Source organism: Camelus ferus, chromosome 30, assembly GCF_009834535.1.
Source record: "Camelus ferus isolate YT-003-E chromosome 30, BCGSAC_Cfer_1.0, whole genome shotgun sequence".
NCBI lineage: Eukaryota > Metazoa > Chordata > Mammalia > Artiodactyla > Camelidae > Camelus > Camelus ferus.
This window is the reverse complement of record NC_045725.1, coordinates 4,492,611-4,513,214: the sequence shown is the minus strand read 5'-3', so window position 1 is coordinate 4,513,214 and position 20,604 is coordinate 4,492,611. Positions and strand designations below refer to the sequence as shown.

At 36.0% G+C, this 20,604-nt stretch overlaps 1 protein-coding gene across 1 annotated transcript in view; it reads left to right on the top strand.

Annotated features, from left to right (window-relative positions):
• The first annotated feature begins 461 nt into the window (after nucleotides 1–461).
• The window catches only part of C30H18orf63 (chromosome 30 C18orf63 homolog), a 30,882-nt gene continuing 10,739 nt past the window's right edge, over nucleotides 462–20,604 (top strand). Inside the window, exons 1-12 of the mRNA XM_006187850.3 lie at nucleotides 462–611; nucleotides 1,572–1,654; nucleotides 3,056–3,224; nucleotides 4,970–5,048; nucleotides 6,885–6,941; nucleotides 10,247–10,358; nucleotides 10,940–10,981; nucleotides 12,492–12,568; nucleotides 17,662–17,771; nucleotides 18,604–18,700; nucleotides 18,814–18,899; nucleotides 20,093–20,276. Of these exons, the coding sequence (XP_006187912.1) occupies nucleotides 3,091–3,224; nucleotides 4,970–5,048; nucleotides 6,885–6,941; nucleotides 10,247–10,358; nucleotides 10,940–10,981; nucleotides 12,492–12,568; nucleotides 17,662–17,771; nucleotides 18,604–18,700; nucleotides 18,814–18,899; nucleotides 20,093–20,276 (978 nt within the window). The 5' untranslated portion in view covers nucleotides 462–611; nucleotides 1,572–1,654; nucleotides 3,056–3,090. The remainder of the gene's footprint in view (nucleotides 612–1,571; nucleotides 1,655–3,055; nucleotides 3,225–4,969; nucleotides 5,049–6,884; nucleotides 6,942–10,246; nucleotides 10,359–10,939; nucleotides 10,982–12,491; nucleotides 12,569–17,661; nucleotides 17,772–18,603; nucleotides 18,701–18,813; nucleotides 18,900–20,092; nucleotides 20,277–20,604) is intronic.

Below are 20,604 nucleotides of genomic sequence, written 5' to 3'. Positions count from 1 at the left end.
ACTAACTCCTAGAAAAGCTCCCAGCACACAGCAGGCGCTTCATACATACCTATGAAATGAAGAGGTGCCTGTAAGGCAGGTGCACCGGGCTGGGGCTCCACGCCACGCTGCAGGGCACGCCGGTCAGAGAGTCCACTGCCGGGCTCCAGCGGACGCGAAGGGCCGACCTGCGCGTCTGGGGCCCGGCAGCCCGCCAGTGCGCTCCGCGCGGGGCCTAGGCACCTGCGGCTCCGGAGCGGCTCTACGGCGGCAGACGCAGCTTGCTTCTCTCAGAAAGACAGCAAGGGCCTCGAGCCAGGCCGAGCCGGGCCACACCGGCGCCAACGCCAGCTCTTCTCTCAGGAAACGGCTGGAGCCGGCTGGTTGGCATCGGCCTTCAAAAGCTTTGGCGGGAAAAACTGAGGCGCGCGGGGCATGCTGGGATCGTGCGCGGCGTTCTCCGGGGATTGGGGAGGAACTCAGAGCTGCCGGGATCGCGAGGAGCGCGGGGCATGCTGGGTGCACTCAGAGCGGCTGGGGTCGCGGTGCATTCTGGGAGCAGCTCCACAGAGCCGCCAAGAGGGCGCTGAGGAAAGCCAGCCGACTGGCCGCGAGACTGCGGTCCCGCTGAGGTGGGTCGGGCCTGACCCGGGAGACAACTGCTTGAGGGAGCCAGAGGGAGCGGGCCGGCGCGGGAGGCTGCTGCAGGCTCGGCCGCCCACCCCACCGCTTCCTCACAGTGAGGGAGGAGGTTCGTGCGTCTGCCTCAGGAGGCGACGGCTTTGAAGGCATCGCTTTTACAGTTTTAAAACCATTTAACGACTAATGCTCCCACCGTTAGGAGCGACCCGGGCAGGGAAGGGGCGGGCAGGACCCCCGCTCCAGGGCCCTGATCGCCCCGGGCGGGCGGGCGAGTCTGTGGAGGGCGTGAATGGCGAGCAGGATAGCCTGTGCGCCTTGAAGAGCGCTGGTCCTGGCTTTTGAAAAGAAAAAAAGGAAAGGATCAAAGATTCATTCTTTCACGAAGGCCTACAGGTTCCAGTTTTAGGGCATCTTATTTAACCAGTAATCTATAGCATCGCCTTTGAAAGAATGCATTTAAGCTAAATAAAGACCCCAGAGATGCTTCCACCCAGTTCCGCGCTGTGGGCAAGGAAATGCGGCCCCGCGGAGAGAACACTTGCTGGTGGACCATGGAAGCCATAGGTGGGACCAGCGTGAAATCTGAGCTCCTGACCGTGTTTTTCCCACCAAGGGCCTTCTCGGAGGTGGAGATCAGTGAAGCTCCTTGGGGCTGAAAGTTGCTTAGACGTCAAGTCACTCCAGTGTAGAATTTTGTGGGTACCTGTTGCTCGTTGGAAACACTTATCACCAGGGTAGACGTGCTGCAGCTGTTCTCTGAACAAGGTTAACAGCTCATCCATGTGTATTATATGTGTCCGGGTTTTGAGCGTTACAATATAGTTCTTATACAATCTCAGAAAAGGAAACAGACTTTAAATTTGTAGGTTTTGCCAATTATGAACTGGAAAAAATAAGGTTTTGATATAATTCTAAATAATAAAATAAATATCTTGCCTATTTCTAAACAGGTCAACGTTGTTTTCGTACAATTTTCTGATCAGTCTTTGAAGATTGACGAGACAAGGGGAGGCCCGCTCACAGGAATTCTTTGGTAACTTTGCTGTAAGATTTAAAGGGGAAATGAGGCAGAAAGTAATCTTAGCGAGAAATGTGTTTTAAAAATGAAAGTAACAAGTCTCTAACTTTCGCCCCTGGTCTTTTGACCTATTTTCATTGAAATATGCAACACTGTACCTCTGGGTCTAAGCCACAGTCAATTCTTTGTTTTATATTTTACCTCATTCATTATAGGTATTCTTTACTAAAATGCTTCAAAGAAGTGAATTTTCAGCAAAACTGTGAAGTAGATTGTATTTGTCTTGGAACTTCGTACTTCATCTTTAAAAAAAATTCACAATAGTGAGCATATAGTAGCAATAGAAGAGAGAAAAGCAGAGAGGAAGAAGGAATGTTTTTATTTTTAACATCAGAAATCATCTTGATTAGGTCTTTTAACACTTTATAGGAGTTTGTGTTAACCATTCTAAGAGTACTTCCATTTTTAAAAGGATTAAGTGATCTTTAATGATGAAAATTTCAAACACTGTGGGACTTGAGTGAGAAAAATGTCAGGGGGCCGGAGGGCATTACCAGCCTTCCTCAAACAGCAGTAGAGAAATTGAGCTTAAATCTTTTGCTTTACTTTTACACTGCAGTTTTCTTTTCTGTTATACATAAGATAGACTCCAAAGGTACGCTCTGTGAATTATCAGCTGTAAAATGTGTCCCAAATAGAAGTCTGAAAACCAGATAATGAGTGGAAAAGGAAACTACATAAAAGTTGAGATCTTAGTAAATGTTTTATTTCATGTGAAATGATGAAAAATATATTTCTCGACTTTGAAGTGCTTTAGAGATAACCTAAAACAGCAGAAGACTTTGCTATACTTTTTGATTTTTAAAAAGTTATTATTGTCATAGGAAAGATTTTGTTTTCTGGAAAACAAAATGAAACTTAAGAACAGCCAGGAACTTTAGAAGTATTTTGTTAAATAAAGACAATATGGTAGAAATATATCTAATACCCAGGACAGAGTAGGCATTTAATACACATTGCTGGGTTTTTGTATTATTTGTACTCAGATTATTCTATTTGTGGTATACAACTGCAGGTTTAAAATTCTAGATTATATTTTGGGGTAACTAAATTGTTCTAAAATATATTGTGATGGTGCATAACTCTGTGCATATAATAAAAACCATTTAATTGTACCCTTTAGGTGAATTATATGTTATATGAATTACATCCTACTAAAACTTCTACCCCCAAAAGATTACCTAGATTATCATTAGAAAACCTCAAAGTTTAAATATCAGTGACATTCAACAGCTGATGTCTGCTAACTTGTTTTTATCATCTTATACCAACATGATATCAAATATTCTGTGTTGGGTTGGTATTGAAACCCTATTGGTAAAATAGTTTACTAACTTTTTATTGTTTGTTTTAAAGGCCTGATTGCTGAGACATTCGTTCAACAGGAAAATATGAATGACTCTAGGCAGCAGTCACTGTTCTTCATCACACTTCCAGACTTAAGCAAACTCTGTGCTGTCAGGATAATAATGAGTAATGAAGTGGTGGATACTGAGATTAGGAGTACCCAACTAAAGATATGCAGGTAAAAAATACATCTTGTAACTAAGACTTTCTAAATTTTTTGAGACCTGTAAGAGCTGTTTTAATAGTATCTCCTTTAAAGCAATATACTTAATTTACTCAATCTGTTTATATAATTTTAAAGTAAAGGAATTCAGTTTTGCTCTGACCAGGTATATTGGATTACATTTAGGGAAGGACTTAAAATACTTGAGATAGAATATCTCAATACTGAGTTTCTATATTTGTGACTTCTTGTGTGATATTTTAATTTAAAAATTTTATAGACGTTAAAATCTATAAATCAGGATCCCAAAACATAAATATTTACTGAGTACCTACTATTTATGAAGCTTTACAAGATACTGTAAACATTTTAGATTCATATTTTTAAATTTTCAGGTCAATGTAGGAGTATTTCTAAAGAGTATTTCTCCAAGAACTGTCTTGAAATATCTGAGCCAAGATAGTCTTTGAAAAACAGCTTAGTTGCAGCCTAAAGTACAACTCCATGATTACTGAGGACCCACCGTGTATTCATCTCTTAATTTGTTTGAGGCACTCAAAGAAGGACTATTAGAACACATAACAAGGTTATATCTGTAACTGAATTTCTTGGAGAGGAACAAACATTTATAAGCTAGGGGCCAGAAATAAGAAAGATGCTCTTGCCATTCCTCCATTTTTTTTCTTATTTACAAACATTTTCTTCTCCTCACTCTGTATCTTCCCACTCAAGTGCATACAGGAGTCTGTATACCCTTCCTGCTAAGGTGTAATTTGATACATACTGGAGCATTTACTTGTGACCCCCTTGGGAAACAAATAGGTAGAAAACCTTAAGACAGTTTTTCAGCTTTTGCCCTCATATTGAAGGTGGCCATGCCCTTGGAGTGAGGTGTTTTGACTCATCATCTCAGTAACTGATAAAGAGGCTGGAACAGAGAGAGCAGAGACATGGTTGTGTCAGACAAGGAAAAGCCTTGCAAAAGCAAGAACCTGCTGCACCACAGTTCTAACAAAGATAGGCCACGAGAAATAGGTTCACCCATCTCACTTTTTGATGTAACCCCACACTCACACACTCCTGGTTTTTAAAATTTGTTTCCTTGGTGATTAAAAATTTTGAAATTTTTTATATTTCCAACTCTATTCCCTTTCGTGTTTTTTTTCCCACATTTTCCAACAAAATTATTGATGGTAATTTGCATTGTGATGATTTTTGTTGTAAGTTCATTTGGCTACTGAATACTAACTTAAAACTGCTACCCACTTCATTCTGGCTTGCAAAAAGAATCCTTTTGAAGAAAAGGAATCTAATCAATAGTTCTAACATGGAGGTAATTGATAACTTCTTCTGACCACCACTTTAAAATAAAAAAAGAAAAGGAAAATGGAAGAAACAGTTAAAAGAGCGGGATTCTTCATAGTTTAGACTTTTTCAAGTCTAAACTTAAGATAGAAATGGAGTTTTAAAAGAGAATTTTTGGTTCACATATGAAAGATGTTAGGAAACAGATGTGGACAAGTTTTCATATTAATATATCCAAAACTTTATAATTCTCTCATTTCAAATTTTGGCTGATCACTTACAGTGTTTGAGGTACCATGGTAAATGTGGGGAGAGATATAGAAATCTGTGATAAAATTCTTGCCTAGAAGAAACTCAAACTTTTGATTGGAACTAAGCAAATTTTAAATGTTCTGATAAAGTAAAAACAGATAATGAATAATCCGTTCTAAAATTAATACATTTCATCTCCACAGGCAATTGCTGTTTTTGTACCAAGATATCTTTACATCACCTGTACCTGGAATATTTACCCAAATTTGGGTGGTGATGGCGGTTAGTTTTTGTTTTGTTTTGTTTTGTTTAACATTTTATAAAGTATTATTACTAATTATTGGGAGCAATATTGATAAACAATAATTCAAGTATTAATTATTGTGCAAACTGAAGATGGTTTATGAAGACAAATTATGCTATGTTGTAGTTTGATCAAACCATTAATGACTCTTAACTTTGATATACCTGAGGTTTAAGATCCATTTTTGTGGCTCTAATTTCATATTTAGTTTTCTCTGTCATTAATGTTAAGATAAAGACTATTAATAAATAAAATATATTATAGCATCATTTTTAAAGGTAGCACAAGCTTAATCCTTTTCTTGTATTTTATTCTTTAGAATTACATTAAATATAAAAGAAGTTTCTCATACCAACAAATCTCCAATTGTTTTTGAAGAACTTAGGTGAACAGTTTTTTTTTTAATTTGGAAATTTCATTAACGTTAAAAGCTTTTTTTCTTACTTGGTAGAATCAGAAGAAATATATTTCCCAGTGCCATATATACCTAGGAATGATAAATGAAGTACCAAGAGTCTTTATAAAAATCGTATTATCCTGAGATTTTTGTCAAAAATCTTTCTGAAAGTCCTCTTATTTTGAGATTTTAATTCCCCAGAATCCACTGAAATTGACATTTATTAACAATGCCATTAGGCCATTCAAAATCTTCAGGTCTTTTATTTTTCTTCTAGGTTATATGGTTGTATGTCCATCTTTTATCTTCTCATCCTTAATGTTGTTTTTGAGAAAGACAAGTTCTTGGTGAACAAGTAGACACTAATGTATCTTATTTGTGTTCTTTTCTACCCAGAAATTTATGGAACAAGGAGGACATTGTTTTAGAGCTCTAGTTAATCCTGATATCCTTATCTTAGTAAGAATAATAAGAGGAAAATAGCTATCTAAAAATATGTTTTGCTTTCTTACAAAGATAGTACATGATATAAAAATGTTTACAAAAATACTTAAAGTAGAAAGTGGGATTATTATACATGCTATTTTGAAACTTACTTTTCATTTCCCCTTTAACAGCCTCTAGGATATTGTTCTGTGTCAGTATATATATCTTACCCATTTTTAAATCTGTGAAATATTTCATTGTATGAATGTGTAATAATTTAATTATTACTTTCTAATGCACATCTGAGTCTTGTGCTGTTTTAAACAATGCTTCAGAAAGCATCATTGAAATTATATCATTACTTGTCTGGCAGTTTCTGTGGGTTAAATTCTTAGATGTTGGATTGCAGCACATTTAAACTATAATCTACATACTGCTAAATTGCACTCTGAAAAGCTTGTACTAGATTACATTTGATAAACAATGTGTTGAGATAATTTGTATTTCCACATCCTCACAAACACTAGGTATTAGCAGTTTTTACATATCTGCCAATCCGTTAGGTTAAAAATAATAACTTCTTTTAGTTTCTGTTTTTTTCATTGGTTAATTGAAACACCTTGGCCTTTTGAACTTTCCCCTTGATCTTCCACTTGTGTTCACTTTCTTTATTCATGTCTAAGACATTATTGTTTATTAAGAAAGGTATTGAATATTTGTTATATGAAATTTATTGGCCTTTTCCTTTATGTAGTTGCTGGGTTCAGGTCACTCCCAGAAAGGCTTTCCTCATTTTGCGAATGTACCCACAGATTCTATTTCAGGAAGAAAATGCTTATCACCTACTTCTTTTTCCAAGGCATAGAAACTGTTAGGATAATGGCCCTCTGCTGGGCCCTCTGCTTTATAATGTTTAAATTCTTTATGTAGTACATTATTTAATGATATATTTGTGTAAAGTCCTTTTTATAAATGTGGATTTTTGTTATAGATACCATTTTATAAAGCTGGAAAACTTAATGCCTACATTGAAAAATATGGAGCTAAGGTAAGTTTTAAAAAAGATAATAATTTCAGGTGGTATTTATACTTACTTTGTATTCCACTTCTTTTGTCATAAAACAAAAATTGGGGTATCTTTCTCAGAAGTTATTGCTATACATTTGAAAGAACCCAACATTTTTTCCCAGAGCAGTTATCTTGTGCACATTTAGTAGAGAAAGAGGGGAAGAGGCTTAATTTTGTTCAATACTTTCTTTCATGCATTTTATGCATTTCGTGCATTTATAATCTCGTTTCCCATCTATATCTTCTAAGAAGTGAATATCCACATTTTTACAGATGAAGAAAATGAAACCCAGAAAGGTGAAAATATTGTCCACAATCACATAGCTAATAAGTAGGGGAACCAAACAGTATAGATTGTATTCTCCATGGTGATGAGTGTCTGGATCTTAGTGAAGGAAAAAAATGAATGTGTGGAGTTGAGCACCTCTCGTGTCTCAGTTACTCGGCCATGGAGGCTTTGCTGGAGCTCCCTTCACATCTCCCCCTGTCTCTGAGGCACTGTATCCTTGGTAATTCTAGCAGCCCATCCAGGCATCACTGCTGGCCTCTGTTCCAAGATTAAGTGGTGTTCGGGATAATGAGGTTTTTGGTCATCTCCAAGATGAGATGCTTTCTATAAGTTCTAGAAGGACAATAGTGCCTCAGCAATATCTGGTGGGGCTTTGAAGTTCCCTGAGAAGTTTTTGAATAACCTGAAAGCTGGTTTCAGCCATCATTCACAATCTGTGGGAAAGCAGTATTCTTTAGGAGCAATGAGGAAGTATTTTAGTTGAATCTTTTTGCTTAGACAAGTCTTTGGTCATCTAAGGAATCTGATTATCCTGAAACAGTTATATATGAACTATGAGGACCAAATTTAGAGTATATCATTCACCTAAAACTAGAACCTAGATCTTCCGGGGCCCCCTACAAAATTCTGTCCTTTATTGTGGAAAGCAGCTCTTGGTTTAGTGGAGACTCCCTTGCTATCTTACTGGCCTGCTCTTGGAGAATTTAATCTTCTTATTAATATATTGAATTAAAGGTCAAAATCATGGGGTTTTTTTGACAAATCTGTTATGAAAGATTAGATAAAATATTATTTTAGAGATGAATGCTAAAGATCAGTACAGTTATTTTCTGAGCATAAGAATAGATAACATTTTGACATTGATTTAATAAAAATATTTATACCAAATATCATCATTTTATATATATCTTAAGATTCCGAGAAAAAAATTAAAAATTAAGAAACATATCATCCATAGTCCTTGTACACTAATAAAAACAATTAGTGTTTAGCATTTTCTTCCAGCCTTTTAATTCACACCTTTGACTTTATCACTTCAAGCTGCCCCATGTCCAAAATGTTTAAAATTTTTTAAAGGATTTTAAAGGTTTATAACCTTATCCATTCACCATATATCCTAGTTCCTGATTCCTACTAAGTAAATATGTTTTGTGCCCTTCACCAGACTTCCAGATCCTGAATTTCTTGTTATTCATGAGCTTTCTTCCAACCTGACATGCTTTCCCAGCCTTGTTGAGCCTTCATGATTGTTTTCAGTTTTTCGCTATATGGATACTTTCTACATAATAGTAATCACAGCAGATGTTTAATGAACATCTGGGACCCTGGGGGCATGTTTGAGGTCAGCATTGCAGATTGGTTTCATCCTGCTGCTTGGAGTCCTATTAATAATAGCCTTAATTAAATTGTCTATTGAACAGAGCTGATTCCTTCCACCACCAACAGATTTAATTACTTGCATCCTGGGAAAATTCACCAGAAACCAAATGGTACATAGATGAGGGTGGCAACCTAAGTGTCTGTCAATAAGTGAATGCATAAAGAAGATGTGGTGTGTATATATACACAATGGAATATTACTCAGCCATTAAAAGAAATCTTTCCATCTATAACAGCATAGATGGATCTAGAGGGTATTATGCTAAGTGAATTAGGTCAGACAGAGAAAGACAAATACCACATAATCTCACTTACATGTGGCATCTGAAAAACAACAAACAAAATAAAACAAAATGAAAAACTCATAGATACAGAGAACAAAGGAGGGTTACTGGGAGTGGAAGTGGATCAAGGTGAAAGCGATTGAGAGGTACCAACCTCCAGTTATAAAATAAATAAACAATAGAGATGTAACATACAGCATAAAGAATATGATCAATAATACTGTAATAACCTTGGGGACAAATGGTTACTAGTTTATTGTGGTGCTCATTTCATAATGTGTGCAAATATCAAATCAGAAACTAACATAATACTGTATGTCAACTGTATGTTTTTTTAAAAGGAGTAGATAATATTATTAGACAGTTCTCCCTGGCTCTCTGACTATTCTGCATGCCTTGCTAGCAGGAGTGCCAGTGTTTTCTTCTGGGCTATATTTGCAAGGATGTTTGTGTAGCATACAGCCCTGGTTCTTTCCCAAGCCCTGTGTAGTTTCCTTATATACGTGTTATTCCATATGCACCTGAATATTCAAGGAGGGACTCTGCTGATCTCAGAGTGTTCTCTCTGTACAGCTCTCTCCTCTCTAATACTTTACCCTCAAAACCGTAGCTTTCTTGGCCTCTTTGGACTCTCAGTTCTGTCTATTCAACTCAGGAAGCCCACTGCCTCTTCCAGGTTTCCCCCTCCTTGCACTGCAGCCTGGAAACCCTCTTTAATCAATATGCTGGGGTAATCATAGGTTTCCCATCTCTTAGGGTTTTCTCTTCTTTGTTACTTGATGTCCTGTGTCTTGTGAGCCATTGTTTCATATAACCTACCCAGTTTTGCAGTTATTGCAAGTGGGAGAATAAATCTGGATCCCATTACTTCTATTGGTCGGAAGTGAAGGTTCTGATCTTTGAAACTCTGTACTAGTAGAGATACGCTGCTGGTTGCATGTGTGCACTACTAAATATATAATTGTTTTCTGATATTGAACTAGAATGAACAATAATGAAGAATATTATAATATAGTTCTGACCTTGTTTCCTTTGTATAGATCAGAATACAAAGTAAAGTTTAAGGTCCTAGCACAGGCGCTCTAAGAATTTAGGCTTATTGGTCCAGGATAAGCAGATAGAATTTGGCCAATATAGTCATAGTTTCAAAGTGAATATATTTTAACACATCTTTAAACTTAGAACCAGATAGGATTAGCTGTAGTGATAATTATAACATATCTGGGATAACCTAGTTTGTTAGCTGTGATCTAAACAGACATTTTCTATGAGTTTATAGGGACATATCAATTGCTGTGAATTTTCCTACATTTTGTGCTTTAATATTTTTAGATGGAGGCTCCACAGCGAGTAATTCCTTTAATTCTTCAAAGCTGCCTGTCATATTCACTCACGGCTAGACTTGCTCCAACCTGGAATAAAATGGGCCATCTCTTGGTGCAAGGTGACTTTATCTCTTTCAGTCATTAGGATTCTCTGTAGTAGATTACTTCTATTATGTACATCTGTTTTTAATTTCAAGCTATATTATTTTTAGGGAGTGTTTTTTAAAGCATAGCCCCAACCAAGCATTCTCAGGCAAGCCTGCAACAATATGTGTCATCTTCTTTCTTAGGGATTATATCCAAGAGGTCTCCTAATGTTTCTTTGAAGAAAATGTTTTTTATTATATAATACTTGATGTTTAAAAAGGAATAAATATAAGTCATGGAGCATTATAATAAAATGAATGCAAATTACCAATATTGTTGGAACCGAAAGTTTATTCTGAATTTTGTGTTGCAGTGACTGTTTTCTAAGTATTTTATACCAGTAATAAATATTTGAGGGAAGAATTCTGTCCTTTTAATTGGAGAGATACTTTTTGGCGATTGTATTTTTTCTCTGAGCTGTCATCAGATACTCATTTGTATAAAACTGCACTTTAAAGCATTTTCCTTAGCTTTGATAATTTCACATAAAAAGGTTACATCAAGCATGATTTATGAGTTATAATAATATGGCATATCCTATGAATTTTTTAAGGAAGAGAATTTCTTTCTCAGATGGGAAAGCAAAGTGCTGTTGGTAAGTAAAAATGCATAAGTTAATAGATAAAACATTAATAGTGGTTGTTACAAAAACAGTGTTACAGATTGTTGGGTTGTTACAATCTTGATGATTAGGTTATATCGGAGTTTAATCAGATATTATTATAATTACAGTTTCACTCAGGAAATCACCTCTAGTTCAAAATGTATTCTACCTACGTGAGAAAAAATTCGGTTCTCTTAATTGGAATTAAAGCTATATTTTGAATTTCTCTACCCAAAGAAAATTACAACTAAAAAGGAGTTTAATTCTTCAGACACAAAAATGTATAGTTTCCAGAGCCATATCATAAAAATTCTTTAGTACTGTTGTAAGTAAATACTTTATTGCGTATGAATACATTAGTCTTCTTTTCCTTAAAAAAGAAAAGACTGTCTAAAGAGACGCTGATGATCTAGAATACAGTTTGCAATATGGTCTAAACTAATTCTTTCACTGGTGTGCTGTGTTACAGGTAGACATGTTCCTAAAGGGTAGTCCAGAGACAGCAGATAGGTAGAAATCCCGAGCCCAAGTGGGCATTATTATTAATCATGGTAGCTTTCACCACCGTTTGGCCATAGCCTTAATTCCCGTGCTAGCACCTACAATCCACAAACTATTCAATCTGAATTGACTTTTGAGCTGAAGCCCATCTGCCCTCCTTGCTCTGGATTTATGTTTAAGTTTGACAGTGGCAGTCACTGTGCTTTAGCTCTGGATGAACAGGTTCCTTACCTAAATTTAGTTCCAGCCCCAAACACAAGCTGTAGGAGACTACAGCTGTTGGAGATTCAAGATGCCAGTTTAGAAGAACAAAATTCCTCACTCCTGCGTTAGAATGTTTTCTTATAGTTTTACTGAATGTAATATTATACAGCAAAACTGACAAATTATAGATGCATAGCTCATTGGATTTAACAAGCTAAACATATCCTTATAACCAGTTCTCAGATCAAGAACATTACCTGTACACCAGAAGCCCCCTCATGCTTTTTTCCAGGTGATGCTTTCTAATTTGTATGAGTAATTTTAATTATGAGAAAGCAAGGTAGAAGCCTTGGGGCTCTGTGAGGTCTGGAATATATCTGCCTGTGTATTCAAGGACATTTGTTAGTAAGACTGCAGAAGTCAAAAGCCTGGCGCGGTACCCTCTTCTAATGTAAGAAGAGCCTTCATTTTTCACGCATAATAGATGTCAGACTTCTATAAGGTATTTACTGAGTTTCCTTCCCAGTTGTGGGATATCTCATCTTTCTTATTGTAACCCTGCCCTACACATTACATATGTGTTGTTTCATGCTTTTGTCTTCTTTTAGATATCTCTTCAGTAGACAGTCAAATATTATAGTGATGATTTGAATTTTACCATTATTTGAAAAATTGATTCTTAACTGTTTCTAACTTGAATAAATTGTTAAAGTAATTTTTTTGTTACTAAAATACTTTCTTTAATAGGATGGAGTAATAATTCCAGAAAGTTCACAGATAAATATTTTATTTTCAGTGTTAGACATCAATGTAACAGAAACTCAAGTTTGCCTAAGTATAGAAGCTTACACAATCAGACTGCCACCACCTCAGGTACCACATATTTTGATTTCTATAATTAATCTACCTATGCTTATTATATAATTAATGTAGTTTTTGTTATTACTGACATGCTAGTAGGTTTTAATTTTTAACAAGAAGAGTGATATGAAGGTTTTTTATTATCAAAATCCATGTTATTAAATGCCTGATGTATTGATATTGTCCTAAATCTTTTTAACCAAAGAAAACGTCATTCTGTCAATTTAGTGCAGATCTAATCATATTATTCTCTTGCTCAAAAATCTTTTTAGGTGGCATTCAAGACTCCACAATCCTGCCCTGCCTCAGCACCCACTACTTGCCTCTTCTTTTACCTCCAAATGTTAAAAGTGCTATTTCAGCTTGTACTAAATGTAATTTCCCCCATTGGCATTATGATAGGTTTTTATTTTTACATCTATTTTTACATATAACACTTTTTTCCATCTTAGTAAGGTTTGTCTTTTATTTTGCTAATTTTCACAGCACCCAGCATAGAACCTTACACATTATTGGTAACTGAATAAATGTTATCTTATTTCTTCCATGACAGTGGTTCTCAACAGAGAAGAGTGGAGAGTGAAATGAGTGATTTTGTTCCCCATGAGACATTTGTAATATCTGGAGAAATTTTTGGTTATCGCAAAGTGAAAAGAATGTGTTGCTAGTGGCATTCAGTGGATAGAGGCGAGGATGCTGCTAAAAATTCAGTAGTGCACAGGACAGCAACCCCACCCCAACCCCCACAAAGAGTTTTTCAGCCTAAATTGTCAGTAGTATCCAGGTTGAGAAATATCAGGCATAGGACAGTTGACTCTTCCTTTGTTTAGAATGCCTCTCTGATTGGCTATACATTCTGCTCATTCTTTAAAGTCTAGCTCAGATGCTACTCCATTCATTTCTCTTTAATTTTTTGATTACCTGTTATGTGGAAGCAATAGGAAAGTCAAAAATTAATAGGATCTACTTTCTGGCCCTCAAGAATTATGTAAGCCAGTAGGAAAGCTGACCTGAATATAAATAGCTAAACTTGTTACCAAGTCCAAGCTCATACTGCTTGCTGCATGATAGGCTAACAAATTGAGAGAGGTATGGGGTAAGGAGTAGTGACTTTATTCAGAAAGTCAGCAGACTGAGAAGATGGTGGACTAGTCCAAAGAACCATCTCACCCAAGTTGGAACTCAGGCTTCTTTTATACTAAAAGGGGAGGAGGTGTGGCTGGTTGTTGCAAACTTCTTGGTGTCAGAATCTGTTGTTCTTGCAACTGCCCACTTACGTCAAGGCACAATGTTCCTGTAAACCTCCAACAAGACAAATATTATTCTCTATTCTCTTTTTATCTATACATGAATGAAAGTGTTATACCTTTAAAGGTCAATCCTAGGAGTCAAAGCCATGAGAATGGGCTGTCATGTATATTTCAGGTTTGTTCTTCTCTGTCAGAATGGGCAGCATCCCATGATATCTTGTACTGATGAGGAACTTTTCCACAGCTCCAAACTCAGTGTGCTCTCCCACCCTCTTAAACCTTCACGCTATTCTGCTCCATGCTCACATATTTATTTGTATTTTTAGAGTTATGCTGATTGTTATATCCCCAACTTGCTTTGTAAGGAGCTTCTGAAGGACTAATACTGTCTTACTGCCCTTCGAATTTCTACAGATGATACTTCTGTTTTATATACCTGAGTTTTGAACCAATTAGAGAATGATGAAAAAGAGTAAGGTGTATAGAGATCAGAATGCCATCTTTATTACTAGGATGAGAATGTAATTCATCATCCAAAATGAACACTTTTAAGAGTGAAAGGGACACTAATCTTAAGGGATACTGGCCTAATGTGTATGAACTGTGCTATGTTAAAACATAAAATAAGATCAATCAAAATTGTATTTATTAAGAGTTTATTGTGCACTAAAAATCAGTTTGAATTATATAGTGAAACTGTGGAAGCTGTTAAATCTTTATAATGACTGGTTATAGCAATGGAATTTTCAAATGAAGGGATTGATTAAGAGTTACACCAGTTTGGAACACAATTTAAATTTCCCTTATGATGTTTGGAGGCATTTACAAGAAATAATCTAAGTTAAATTTTGCTTGTGTTGCAGAACAAGCTAAATTAGGTTTTGCCTTTGTGACTTAACTGGTTTTGTCTGCCTAAGGAATTTTCAAGTTTGGTCTCCACTTTATTCATTTTAACTGATATATGGTCACACTTTTTATTACTGAAAAAGGAAAACAGCTATTGGAGAATGTGACCTATTGGAACTCTAGAATTAGGTAGACTGATCCACCACTTATGGCAGGAACAGAAACCCACGGATTCCCATGGGAGATCAGACATCAGATCAGATAGAAGACATCTTTTCCTTCTAGAAGTTTTTATCTTGGTCAGAAGAAAAGGCATTCACACACAAAACTTACCAGGAGAAAGGAACATGTACTCAGCACTGGTTAAATTCACAGACCTAAAAAAAAAGTCAGTGTAGGCTTAGAACCCCATAAAAATCCCCAGTTCTGCCCTTATTAGCAATGCCTCTTTGGGCATGTTACTTAATCTCCTTGGATCTCAATGTTCTTGTAAATTGGGAGTAATGATACTAACCTCATATGATATTGGGAGGTTAATGGGATGAAGTACACCAAGTGTACATAGTAAAGGTTCAGAAAGGAAAGCTATTGTTATTATTTTATAAGTAAACTGAGACACAGAGATTAAGTAACTTGTTCTAGGTCATCATGTTAGAGATTCAGGATTTAGGTTTTGTCCTTCCATTTTGTTCTTTCTGCTATACTATATCCTACTTCTTCACCTAGCCTTGGCTCAAATTTCTGTGTCCCATAGAAGTGCTTACCTAATAAGTATTGGGGGAAAAAACAATTAAATATCAGGTTTTTTGGCAGTAGAATATCAAAGTAATTATAGGAATTGCATTTCTGTAGGAGTTCAGAGAAAAAGGAGATGTCTGAGGAAATTCATATTTGAAACCTTTGGAACTTTGACACAGTTTTCCACCTTCCCTTCTTAAAATCATCTCCTTTTTTGATTTCTCTGAAACTGATTTTTCCCCCCATGTTCTCCTCCACTCATTCATGGCTCTTCTTTCTCTTATCCATTGTAAATGTTGCTGGTCCCGGGATTCTGTTTGAACCTTCTTTTCCTTTTCTTAGCAAACTCACCCATTCCAGTGATGAACCTATACAATGATACCTCCCAAACATTCTTGATTAATTTCCGCTTGTCTGTCCTCTCTTAGATACTTTCACATGAATGTACTAATAGTACCCAGACCCAGTTATGTCTAAAACTGAGTTATTTACTTGTCATGCTCCCCAACCTCAACTCTGTACCTCCTTTGAATTTTCTCTTTTGATTGATGGCATCAACAGCCAATAAGGTACCCAGCTAAAGACTTCAGAGTCCTCTTTGCTTCTTGAGTATCTCAATACTGCCCAGCGAAAATCAAGTCCAGATTCTTTAGATTGGCATTATATGAAGTGATATTCATGGAGTATTTTCTTAACACTATGGCTTTGTTCACATAAGGACACATAAATATTTGTGAAGTAAATAAATGCAAAGGGTTCAAAATAAACCCTAGATAAATCAGAGTCTCTTGGGTTATCTGGTGAAGAGTTGGGTGGTCTTCAGAAAACTCTAAGTTGAGGAAGACCAATATAGACTAGTTCTAGTCTCACAGAGATCCCTGCAGCCGTTGGCTTGAGTCTCTGAACAATATAGACATACCCAAAAGGATATAAACTCAAGCTATGTAAGTTGGTGTATGTGAGAACCTATGAACTGCAAACATTTTGACCTGATACCTATATTCCCTGAGTTCAATTTCAGTTTCTGTTTTCCCTTGAATAATCTGTTCATCCACCTTCAGCCAGTCTTTTCTGATGCTCATAGCCATCCCTGCACTGACCATCTTTTTCTTATAATACAGCTTAGGTGACTAACCTCTTAAGCATAGAACATCACAGTACAAGATTTATCTCCAGTGCACAGCACAATAGGTATCTTTTCTTTCTTAGCGTCTTCACAACATGATCAGCACTTATCATCTTCCCCTTCCCACATCTCTATTTTTTTGCTCTGCCCTGCTCCCCATTTCCATTAGTCTAATAAATGCAATAAGAATTCAGAGAAGGATAAGTCACCAAATGTGAGGAAGTGGGTCTAGATCTAGGCCTGTAAGACTGGTATGGTAGGACTCAGATAAATCAGAGTGGGGGCAATGCTTTAAGCTAGTGCATTACTGAAATGCTTATGACTTGTCCAGGCAATAAAAAAAATTGGCCAGGTTAGCTGGAGTTCATTGAAAAGCAGTAGGCAATGAAATTAGAACATTGTTTCCCAAAAGATGTATGATGATAGGGGCAAGGGATTGTGAACCGTCCTCTCTAAACATGATACAGTGTCCTCTCACCATTAATCCTTTATTTTTCGCCTCCCTTGGGGTCTCTCCGTATCTCTGGCTCACTGTAAGAAAATGCCCCAGGAACACGTCCCATGGTGAGAAACCTGTAAGAGGCAAATTGTGGTGCTGCCTACAGGCTTAAATATCCTACAGATAGGACACCTAAGGACCAGGGGAAAAAGTTTTTCAGGACATGGAAGAGGGATACAAAAAGAGAGTGGGAGTCTTGAGTATTGGCTGTCCTCTCCCCTCCAGAAGACCAGGTAGAGGTATAACTCCCTAACACATTCTCCAGTTTAAAAAACAAAACAAATAAATTTAGTTGAGATGCTACACTGACAAAATGTAAATACCTTCCTTTGGAAAGAGATTCAACTTCCCATAAATTAACATAACTAGAGAAACTGAAAACCGGTTCAAATAAATACAAAATAGGAGCTTTGGTTTGGAAGAGGAAAGGCATGAAATGTTTAATATGCTGGATAGGGGAGAAATGGTCAGCTGAAACATTGATTACAATATATAAAGTGGTTATGTATGATTCAGTGTAATTTAGCCTTTGAAACTACTTTATAACTGACTCTGTGCGTGTATAATAAATCTGTGTTTTAATGTTTATTGTGTTTGCCAAATTCTTTCAAAGGCTTATGCATTAAAATCTTATTTCTATTAAAAGCTAAGAGAATTTGATATTTCTCGGAGTATTATAAAGGATTTTGGTACTAACAAGAATGCTGTTATTGAGGGACATTCGATTTTAAGCAACTGGTGCTACGTTTTACCAAGGTGAGCTTTCAATTTGTAGTATCTAGGGTGGTTCAAGACACAGTTGTTTTCTCTTATTTTGCTTCAACATTGATGTGTGCAAAAGTATAAACCATTTATGTGAAGTTTTGAAACTGAATTATAACTTTAAAAGAGTATTGAAGCAATATTGTCATACTTGCAAAAGCCATAAATTTCCTTTGTCAAATTACTAAAATAATTTTATTATACATTTACATTTTTATTAAGCCTGGTTTTAAAAGAGTAAATGTTCTAGAATCTCATTATGAAATTACAACTTTTGTAGTAATATCAATAGACCCTTACAAACTTGTGCATATAATTGATTCATTATCATTTTATATGAGCTAAGTTTTAAGTTTGTACTATATTCAGGAGGAAAATGGCTTATTACTAACATAAATATGTCTATTGGCATGAAATTTTAACCTTTTTAGGAAAAAGGACTTTACATAGCAACATATGCATAATAATTTGGTCATTGAAGCAGAGCAGATGTAGATAGGGAACATAGATTTGACTACTATTCATTCAACTCCTAACAGACTTTTCCCTCAAGTCTAACAATTACCAGGCATACCTCTGTATAGAAATATTACTCATTATTTTGTGTTTATAACTGGCATATTGTTTGCATCAGTTCAACAGAATTTCACCTAACAATTCTAGCTGTTAAGATTTAAAACAATGTGTATTTGGAACTGGGAGCAAGTGAGTAGCTTATTACTTGTGTGTTAATAGTTGCTAAAACTTTTTGAAAGCCTTCTAAGTCACATAGTTAAACTGTATCTAAGCATTGGCTCATAATATTTTACCAACTCATTTTTCATAGTATGAAAATGGGACAAATAATAAGTATTCTTCACACCATACCTCCTGACTGTCCTTTTCACTCATATGAAGATTTGCAGGTGCACTGGGACGACCTGGTAAGGAATAGAAATATATATTATGTTGAAAGTTACTTGATTTTGCTTCTTGTAATTTAACCTTAAGTTTAGTTTTCTCTCAAAAGAATTTCCACGTTGTTCTTAATTTTTAGTATGGCTATAAACTTCCAGAAGATTGTGGAAATATTCAAATATACTGCAGCATCTACTTCAAAATGATAGGAGGAAAGATCTTCACGTATCCTTTACAGATGCCCTCTGCCTACTTCATCGTCCAGGCTTCCCTGCCCCTGATGTCGTAATCATTTTCAGCCTTCTTTAAGTTCAAATGGAACTACTTTCTCTATAATTCTTTTTATCCAAATGAGTATTTTTGTTTTCCCTAGAATTTTCCTATTTTTATTTGAGGATAAGCTAAATAATGATGATTTTCCTCCTTAAACACTACTGCAACAATTTAGACAGCAGAAGAAACTTTAAGTAGAAAAAATGTTTACATGATTCCTAGTAGAAAGTAAGAAAATAATCGTAAGATTCTCCTTAGCCAAGGGCTCCCTCTCGTGGCATTATGGATATTATTGAAAGGGTAGAATAAAAAAATTGGTCATTTAATGAAACTTTCTTTTTGGAGACTATTTAATTTTACAGGCAAAGTTTAGAGGACTTCAGTTGCACTTAATGTGCTCCATTGAATTAAGAAAATGTTTTTCTTAATGTTATTTTAGAAAATCTACAAATGAATAGTACACAAGTGCTCAGGTGAAACTCTTCCATCTTAGTTAGTACTAATTTCACCATTCCTGCCTCCTTGTATTTTGATTAGCTGGAGTTTCCAAATGGAAGAGGGAGGAACCTAGTGTTCTTTTTCTATATTCTACATTTCCTAACCCAAATCTTAATATAAAGTTAAGGTTGACAGGTGTCAATTATTCCTCTTCATTAGATGCCAAGACATTATTCCAGGTCTTCAGGATATTTTTCATCAGACTGCTTTTCTCAAAGAACTTCTTTCTGAGCTTGAATACAATCTATATGTGTTGTTTCTCTGCACTAAATTTTTATTGCTCTTGGAAGTGCAACCTGTTTATTATTTATTATAAACACTTTTAAAAAATAACCCATAACGGTCATAGTGTCTTTTTTATAAATCACTTTTGGGATGTCTTAGCTTGCCAGTCTACATAGAAAGCCATAGAGTAAGGATACTGTTAGCTGTCTTTATTGTGAGTGTTAAAATAGAAGGAATTGGGACTCCTGTGAGAAAACATAGTTTACAGCTTTGGCTAATGTGGAATGAGCAATGTAGAAAGTAGGTAGGATTTAGTTATGTGTGCCTTTTTGGCATTCTATTTTAAGATCTTCTTACTGTCATTAAAAAAATGCTGTCTCTTATCTGTAAAAAATGTTCCATTTTTCTTTAACATTGTTCAGATATCCTCTCAGTTGCATCAGAAGTCAGCCCATACAGTTCTTTCCAAGGGTAGATATGGAAGGTGTGTTAAAAAGTTTTCTTTCAGAATTAAAATCTAAACTGCCCCATATATGTGGATTTCCCATAAAGATGACAACTAAACCATGCTACTACACACAAGAACTAACGAAAGTGCATCTACAGGTAAGAAATTTCATGTCCTACCAAGTTCTGTAAGACATGCTATGCAGCTGTATTACTTGGATCTCTTTCCTTCAGTGATGGACTACCTAACCCAACTGCTTTTATTGTGTATTATCTCATTTAATCATCAAAATAGACTCTGGGGATAAAAATTTTCTCAGTTTTGCAGAACAGGAAACTGAAGCTTACAGCATTCAAATAATTTAACCAAAGCCATATAGTTAAATACATTGCAAAATTAAAACTAAATCCCAGAGAATCAGATTCTCAGTCCTAAAATTAGAAAAAGTTTAGATTTGTAGTTAAGAGCCAAGGCTCTAGAGACAGG